General features: G+C 41.5%; 1 protein-coding gene across 7 annotated transcripts in view; it reads left to right on the forward strand.

The window, feature by feature from the left end:
• Nucleotides 1–8,583, forward strand: part of MARCHF6 (membrane associated ring-CH-type finger 6) — an 85,277-nt gene extending 76,694 nt beyond the window's left edge. For all 7 annotated transcript variants that reach the window (XR_010157144.1, XR_010157145.1, XM_003310628.7 and 4 more), the window contains 3 exons: nt 1,024–1,156; nt 4,519–4,654; nt 8,212–8,583. Coding sequence is in view for 5 of the 7 variants with exons in the window: in XM_003310628.7 (XP_003310676.1) it covers nt 1,024–1,156; nt 4,519–4,654; nt 8,212–8,302 (360 nt within the window). In the remaining 2 variants the exon portion in view is untranslated. The remainder of the gene's footprint in view (nt 1–1,023; nt 1,157–4,518; nt 4,655–8,211) is intronic.
• The last annotated feature ends 447 nt before the right edge of the window (nt 8,584–9,030 follow it).

The raw sequence follows: 9,030 nt of genomic DNA on the forward strand, positions 1-9,030 counted from the left end.
AAAAGGAGCATGGAGATGGGATTTATTCATACTGGAGGCTGTGGAACATCATTGATCTTCTAAATAATTTGTTATCTTATTCATTGTTTTCTCTTGCGTATGTGCGTGTGTGTCTCTGTAAATTTAAGAAAAATGGTTGGAAATGGTTGAGAAACACTGGGATGCCTTGCTTCATTGATTAAAATGCATTTGGGTTAACTAGGTGTCTTTGGGAATGGCAGCATGCCTTTAAAAGGTTAAGCATGTTTGCCATTCAAATTCCGAGGTGATGGGGTTGAGTTATGCTACATTCAGTCACAGCTAAGAGAGGTTTAAGTGCTGCTGGTGAGGCAAGAGGAGAAGAAAATAACAGCCTTCTAAGCCTTGTTTCTGTCCGCACTCCATCTAAATTTTCTGTTCCCAGGGTTTTCCCATTTCCATCCATTCTTTCCTCTGCATTACTCTTGTAGAATTTTCTGGATAAGATGATGGAAATATTCTAGTAATTCTTGGACTTGCTTTTTTTATATTCACTATAGAATTCTTTCATACTAAATTTTTAAATACCTTTTGATTTGTTAAAATTTGATTTATGCAAGCTTTTCAGAAACGTTTCCTGCTTCAGTGTTTTCTCATCATACTCAGATAAAATGAATGCAATATTGTATAATAACACAATATTACATATTACGTATCTCTTACATAAGATGTATGAAGTTACTTCAAGTAATGTGGTCTTGAATGAATACCACTGAATGTCATCTGGTATTGTATAGTGCAAGTAGAGTATAAATTATTCTAGACTAGTGTCTTATTTCATCACTTAGCAGAGGTAACTGCAGAGCGTTAGTGGGTAAATACATTTCTTCAGAAACTCGTGGGCGCTATGCTTATGTTGGTATACCAGAATTTGCCTTGACTTTAGAAGAAGTAACCAGTTTGACTATTTTTGGGTTGGCAGATTCAGTTGTGTGGAGATTGCTGTATTAACTTGGAGGAATTTGTCTTGTATCTTTGTTCTAATTGCTTTTTGTAATGTTTCAGGTTTACGCAAATGGCATCCGGAACATTGACCTTCACTATATTGTTCGTAAACTGGCAGCTCCCGTGATCTCTGTGCTGTTGCTTTCCCTGTGTGTACCTTATGTCATAGCTTCTGGTGTTGTTCCTTTACTAGGTACGTAATGCTGGTTGTGGAGCCTTGAAGGAGCACTTTTATTAACATTGGACATTCTCTTTACCCCTGGTAAAAAGGATGTCTCACTCCATATGCTTTATTTGTAAATGTGAATCCAGCTAAGACAATGATTTCAAAATACCACTTTTCTTAGATTTGACTATTCTGGGTAAGATTAGAGGATCATAAAGCTCTTTGATACAGTTCTTTTCTCTACCAGAAGATAAAATTTGAAATTTACATGCTGTACAAAATAGGCAGGATCAGATTTCCTTCAGGTTGTCTTCTTCTGACTAGAAGTGCTGTGATCATATAAAATTAAGTAACAGTGTTGTTGTATTTAAGTTTTAAAGAAATATTCTTTGGCATAAAAGATCCAAAGAGGAGATGCTAATGGGCAACACGTTTATACTGAAATACACTGTCTTGTTGATTGTGTAGTGAAGACTCCTCATAGCTCCTTAAACCCAACATATTTTCAAAATTATAAGCAGAGACTTTTCCTTCCCAAATCTTTTTCTTCTCCAGAATTCCGTCTCTCAGCAGCAAACATTATCATCGAACAAATTGCATAAGTCAGAAACGTTGAAGGCTATCCATGTCACCTTATTCTGTCCTCCATGTCCCTCTGGTCTCCAAGTGTCCCATTCTTCCCTGAAGAATCTGGTCTCTCGTCTCTGGAGCGTTTGCTCCTGACTTTTGTTGAGTCATTCGTCTCCTACCCTAACTTTGGCACCTTCCTATCTGGTTTCCCAGCCTTGAACCTGCCATCACTAATTCCTTCTCCACACTGGGCACAATGACCTTTCAAAAGAATGAATCTCATTGTACCTCTTTGGTGAACATCTTTTTCATTGGTTCCTCTGTGGCCTTTAATGCAGTCCAACCTTTTGGCATAGTTTACAAGGCTCCTCCTTTTGCTTTGATGTGGGCTTCAGTTTGACCTCACTCCATGTCATATACTCTGAGTTTTGATTAAACAACCATGGAATGGCCTCTTATCAAACACACAATGTCCTCTCCATAACTGTCTCCACATTTTCATTTGTCTTATCCATCTGCCAGAAATGACCCCGTCCTCCCTTTAACCGTGAGAGAAGAGCTTAAAAAAAACACACAACCAAACTTGCAGTGTAACATGTATACTTGTATGTTACCTTACTAGGTCAAGAAATAGAACTTTTCCAGCCCTTTGGAAGCCCTTTGTGTGTGTGCCCTTCTTTACCTTTTGCCACTGGTTTGACTTCTAATAGTCTCATTGCTTCTTAGACAGTAAAGATATTAGCCATGTGCAGTAGCTACTTGGGAGGCTGAGGTGGGAGCTTGCTTGAAGCCAGGAATTCAAGACCAGTCTGAGCAACATGGCGAGACCCAACCTCTAAAAAATATAAAAATAAATTATCTGGGAGTGGTGGCGCACACCTGTAATCTCAGCTGCCCTGCAGGCTGATGCAGGAGGATCGCTTGAACCCAGGAGTTCAGGGCTGACCTCAGGTTGTGACACTCCAATCTAGCCCAGGCAACAGGCCAAGACCCTGTCTCAAAAAAAAAAAATTGCTCAACACAGGTTTGTATAGAGAGAGGCTAAGCAATGTATCCCTCAGTCTGCAGGATGGCATGGGAATCAGGGAACAGTTAAGCTGAGGGCCCACAGTGTGCAAACTGCATCGTTTCCTGGTTCCTTCTAAGTAGAAACTTCAAGGCTTTTATTTGGTTTGAATTGTGACTATGCCAAGTATCATAAATACCATATTAAAATGCAAATATATATTTCCTGCAAAATATATTTCAAAGCCCATTGCTTTTTAGTTTTTTTTTTTTTTTTTTTGAGAGACGGAGTCTCGCTCTTTTGCCCAGGCTGGAGTACAGTGGTGCAGTCTCGGCTCGCTGCAACCTCCGCCTCCTGGGTTCAAGCGATTTTCCTGCCTCAGCCTCTTGAGTAGCTGGGACTACAGGCATGCGCCACCATGCCTAGCTAATTTTTGTCTTTTTGTTAGAGACAGGGTTTCACCATGTTGGCCAGGCTGGTCTTGAACTTCTGACCTCAGGTAATCCACCCCCCTCGGCCGCCCAGAGTGCTGGGATTACAGGCATGAGCTACCACACCCAGCGCATTGCTTATTAGTTGAATACGTCTTTAAAATTAAATTATTTTGACTCTTTAGAACAATCTCTTTACTGGTTTTGTCTAGAGTAGGAATGCCCTATTTTCTTTTTTATTCTAATTAGCATATATTATGTTCTGCCCATTAATAGTATATAGACTTAAGAATTTGGATTTCCAACCCAGTCATTCATGTTTTCATTTTTAAAAATTTTATTGTGAGCATTTCTGGGAAGACTTTGGAAGAGAAAAAGAGTGGCAAATGAAAAATGTTAGTACCTGTTTTGCCCTGTTTAGATGCTTTATGTAATTCTTACATGTTATTCTTAGGGTAGCTTTTTAATATGTTTTGTCAACTCTGTTTTAGAAATGGGAAATTGAGGTTCATAGAGATTGAGAATCTTACCCCAAAGTCTAGTTTTTAAGGAGTAAGAGCAGCATTCAAATTTCAAACTCAGCTCCAGAGCTTATGCACAGCACACTATTGTGGTGTTTGGAATAATCCACCTGAGGGTATTAATTTTCTGAATTCCTCGAAAGTACTTGCTCTGATTTTAAAGCCCCCCAGTCCCCTCTGCCAAAGAAGTATTAAAACTCATGAGTTAAATATAGAAAAATAAATACATGTGTGTTCTAAAAGTTTGAGGATTTTTTTATTATATAAGCACAGTTTTGGTTTTGCTTCTTTAAACTGTGGTGCAGTAGAAATGTATCAATGACACCACTGCTTGTGGAACATGAGAAGTCATCTCGTCCAGTTCCTTTTTTTTTTTTTTTTGAGGCAGGGTCTCACTCTGTTGTCCAGGTTGGAGTGCAGTGGCTTGATTGATCTCGGCTCCCTGCAGCCTCCACCTCTCAGGTTCAAGCGATTCTCCCACCCCAGCCTCCTGAGTAGCTGGGACTACAGGTGCAACGCCACCACACCTGGCTAATTTTTGTATTTTTTGGTAGAGACAGGGTTTTACCATGTTGGCCAGGCTGCTCTAGAACTCCTGACCTCAAGTGATCCGCCCGCCTCGGCCTCCCAAAGTGCTGGGATTACAGGCGCGAGCTACTATGCCTGGCCTCCTTGTTTTACAAATGAGAAAGTTGGGGGTCAGAAAGGGCTCATGACCCACACAGATTGTAGAAAGTTAACAGACCTGGGGCTTAGAAAGCTTGTCTGCCCCAGTCCATTCTTCTAGGGGAAGGACATGTTTACGTTTCATGTCACTGTTATTTCACATACACTGCAAGTTTTTCTTTTTTGGTTTTCTAGGTGTTACTGCGGAAATGCAAAACTTAGTCCATCGGCGGATTTATCCATTTTTACTGATGGTCGTGGTATTGATGGCAATTTTGTCCTTCCAAGTCCGCCAGTTTAAGCGCCTTTATGAACATATTAAAAATGACAAGTAAGTCTGGCGTTCTGTTCGTCTCTTGTTTAAGTGTTTTCACTTCTTAATTTATGTATCTGATGTGACAAATCATAGGAGGGAAACATGCTCAGATTCTGGATATACTTGGAGGTGGGATTAGCAAGGTTTGCTGACAGATTGTGACATGTGAAGGAGAGTGGAATCAAGGACTTAGTTGGCCCAAACACAGGGAATATGGAGTTTTCATTTATGGAGGTGGAAAAGACTGGGAGAAACTGTTTTGGAGAGGGAGTTTTTTTTTTTTGGTGGTGGTTTGTTTTTTTTTTTTTTTTTTTGAGACGGAGTCTCGCTCTGTTGCCAGGCTGGAGTGCAGTGGTGCGAACTTGGCTCACTGCAACCTCCACCTCCCAGGTTCAAGCGATTCTCCTGCCTCAGCCTCCCAAGTAGCTGGGATTACAGGTGTGCACCACCATGCTCAGCTAATTTTTGTATTTTTAGTAGAGACAGGGTTTCACCATGTTGGCTAGGATTGTGTCGATCTCCTAACCTTGTGATCCACCTGCCTTGGCGTCCCAAAGTGTTGGGATTACAGGCGTGAGCCACTGCACCCAGCCAAGAGATTTTTAAATGTCCATTCCAAATAGTTTTTCAGTCTGTTTTCAAATGTTCTGGTCTGACAGTATATTAAACAGTTTTAGCTAAAAATAAGAAGCCTGCATTAGAAACTAGCAGTGCCTGCATAAGCCCCTCTTGCTTATAGAGGGCCACTAGGTTACTCTGAGGTTGCACAGAGAGGCTTGAGGGTTACTGCAAAAATGTTGTGGGACTCTCTGTTTTGAGGAAACCATTGAAAACTCTGTCACTTGATCTCAGTGAGAGATTGAGGAAAGCCAAGGAAAACACCTTCCTGGGATAATATTTGACCTTTATGTCCGAACTGTAGGCTGAAGCATCTGCTTCAATGGGTTCTAGCAGAGAAAGTGAGTTTACGGTTTATCCATCTCAGTCGGCCAAGAGAGTCCCAGTTTATACCTGCTGCCTTTGTGTCATTAACACTACCCCCTTTTACTTGTGCTTGTCCCCCCTTGCACAACAAATTATAGAGTTACCTTATTTATTCTGAGGAGTACGATTTTTGAGAATGAAATTTATAGTGTTCAAGACTTCTCCAAAGCATTTACTGACAGTAAAAAATACAAGTACACTTAGGCAGTCAGACAGAGTACAAAGGACTGTCAACTGAAAGAAGGGGAAGGGGTATTTTTTCCATGATGAAAATCAACTTCTTAGCACTCGACTTTTTGGCAGAGGAGTAAATACTGCAAACAGAATGACAAGCAAGACATGCCCTCAGGGAACTTTCTACCTGCTTCTTTCTTTATGCTGGACGCCTGCCTTTCTGCACCCTGCCCTTCTCAGCCTTTGCCAGGGGTCTGTTCCCATTGACCTCTTCTTTCTCATGCTTTATCTTCTTCTGCTTTTTCCTGTAGCCCAGTGTCCTCTTTCCTCTTTTCCCATCTGTTCCTTTATGCAGAAAGGTGTTGAACTGTAGACTTAAGTGAGGGCATGTCTTGTCAGCTGTTGTATATGTACTCTTTAGCACAGGGTTTGGTCTGTGGGAGGCGCTAAGAGTGAGTGAGTGTGTGTGTGTGTGTGTGAGAGTGTATGTGTGTGTGTGGTGGGCTTGAGTATGAGAGAGTGAGTGGTGGTGGAAGAGAGGGAGTTGGGTTCAGAGTCTCCTTTCTCTGCCACTGAATTACTCTTTGGACTTGTACAATTTAACTTGGTTTCTGTATGCTTTTTATTTACTTACTTTGTCATTGCCATAATGCTGACCATATTTTTAGTGTATCTTGCTATTTAGTCATTACTGTGTGCCTGGTAGTACTGTGTATATTTTAGTAGATATTGCTCAGCCTTCACTGTTTAAAATATTTACAAAATTCTCAAAGTTTTAAAATCAGTGGTTGGTTGGGGAACAGTGGGGTAAGGAATGGCTAACTTCAAGAAAAGAAGGTAAGACGAAAAGGAATAAAACAGTGACATGGATAAAGATGCAGTAAGATTAGCGTACTTTTAAAAAAGTGACATATTAAGCTACTGGACATAAACTGCCAAAATATTTCCTTAGGCTTGTGTGCATTTACAGAAAAGTGATAGATAAAAGTCAAGGTAGAGAAGGTATTGGTGAAAAGTAAGAGTTCCCACAGTGAGCCCTTACAACATGCTAAGTAAGCCTTTGTCACCGGGCTTCATACACTTTCCCTTTCTTAAAACAATGCTGCAGCATGGGACTGTCGGTCTCATTTCACTGATGAGTAAATGGAGGAAAGGGACGAAGGAAAGCTACCTGACAGCCTGTCATGTGCAGGTTTCACTCTCCCTCAGTCTCCGTCACTCAACTCTGTGGGCTTTTACTGGACATTCTCCCTGATCTGCATCTCTGCCTCCAAATGGGTGCCCTTCACACTTGTGCCCAGCCACCTACAGCTTGTTGCTTTCCAGCTTTGTCCCTGCTGTCCTCTTGGGATCAGCCTGCAAGCCATCTGCTCACATTAAGTAAGGCAGGCCTTCAGTGAGCCTTCGATGCAGCTGTCGCCCTTCCCTGGCATTGGAGATGTCTGTCTCCTTGAGTAGGATCTCCTGCCCTGTCACTCCAACTACAGTAACATCTGCCTTGTTTCTGCAGCCCTGTGGCCTTTGCCATTGCCTTCTCTTTTCATCACATACATAAGTTAGGAACACTTGCCATTCTGTTGTTGAACCATATTCTCCCACCTCCTGTCACTCATACTCACTGCAATGCTGTCTTCCCTTTGACTTCACTGAAATTTCTCCTTTGATTTCTCCTTTCTTCTCTGTAACTAGAACTTCCAGTTTTACTTTCATCCCTTCCTACTTTTTTTTTTTTTTTTTTTTTGAGACGGAGTCACACTCTGTCACCCAGACTGGAGTGCAGTGGCACAATTTCAGTTCACTGCAACCTCTGCCTCCCAGGTTTCAGCAGTTCTTCTGCCTCAGCCTCTCTAGTAGCTGGGACCACACACACCCAGCTAATTTTGTATTTTTAGTAGAGATGGGGTTTCACCATGTTGGCCAGGCTGGTCTGAAACTACTGACCTCAGGTGATCCACTCGCCTCGGCCTCCCTACGTGCTGGGATTACAGGCGTGAGCCACCACGCCCAGCCCCTTCCTAGCTTTCTGATGGTCATGTTTTTAGTCTGTCTCCTTAGATCTGCCCACTAAGTTGTTTTATAAAATCTGAACCTTAACAGATAAATCCACTGCATAAGTTTACTGTATCCCTCCTGGCCTCCACAGGTCTGAGTTTCTGAGACCCCCTAAACCACTGACTGAAGCATGTCCTCCATTGCACAGCATTGGAGGCCTTCCAGCCTGTGCTGCTTCTGCAGCTTCCTACAAACCCATACCTAGGTAGATGTGTCAGCCTTTACAGGTGTTCACTCGGGACTCCCGTTGACTTGCCCAACCATTGACGAGTTTTAAGTAGGAGTTAGATTTAAAAAGACATATGAATGTTTTACTCTGTAAGTTCATACAAGAGAGTAACCACCTTGTTTTTGCAACCTAGGTACCTTGTGGGTCAACGACTCGTGAACTACGAACGGAAATCTGGCAAACAAGGCTCATCTCCACCACCTCCACAGTCATCCCAAGAATAAAGTAGTTGTCTCAACAACTTGACCTTCCCCTTTACATGTCCTTTTTTGTGGACTTCTCTCTTTGGAGATTTTTCCCAGTGATCTCTCAGCGTTGTTTTTAAGTTAAATGTATTTGACTTGTGTTCTCAGCATTCAGAGAGCAGCGGTGTAAGATTCTGCTGTTCTCCCTGGATCTTCTGACATTACTGCTGTCTGAGATTTGTATATGTGTAAATACAAGTTCCTTGATACCCTAAAACCTTGGATTAAACAGAATGTGCATTGTACATCTTTAAACAAAATGTATATTAATTTATTAAATCTAGTTGTCACTTTATTTTGGACCTGCTGTGATCTCGACAGGAAACGTGCCACAGAGCAGTAGTGCGCAGGCAAGACTTTTCAGTGACGCCTTGTGGAACGCAGTTCATGATGTCCTAGCAGCTCTTACTAAGGGAACTGTACATTCTTTCTTTCTTGGCTATTCAGACCTTACCAAGAACGTTAAAGGAAACAAGTAGAAATCAGCAGTGGAGTGTCTGTGGTAAGAAAACATGAACTTTATGCTTCACTGTTAGTTGTTTGTGGAAGTTATTTTGTATAACACCAAAGCTGTTGTACATTTTCTACTGCCTGATTTTTTTTCATGTGTCTGTGTTTGTAATATTGTATAGTATCTTGTGCTAGGTGAGGAAATTATTTTTAATTTTGATAATTTAATATTCCTAGTGTGATCAGCATTGGGAGTT

The sequence above is a fragment of the Pan troglodytes genome, chromosome 4, assembly GCF_028858775.2.
Source record: "Pan troglodytes isolate AG18354 chromosome 4, NHGRI_mPanTro3-v2.0_pri, whole genome shotgun sequence".
NCBI lineage: Eukaryota > Metazoa > Chordata > Mammalia > Primates > Hominidae > Pan > Pan troglodytes.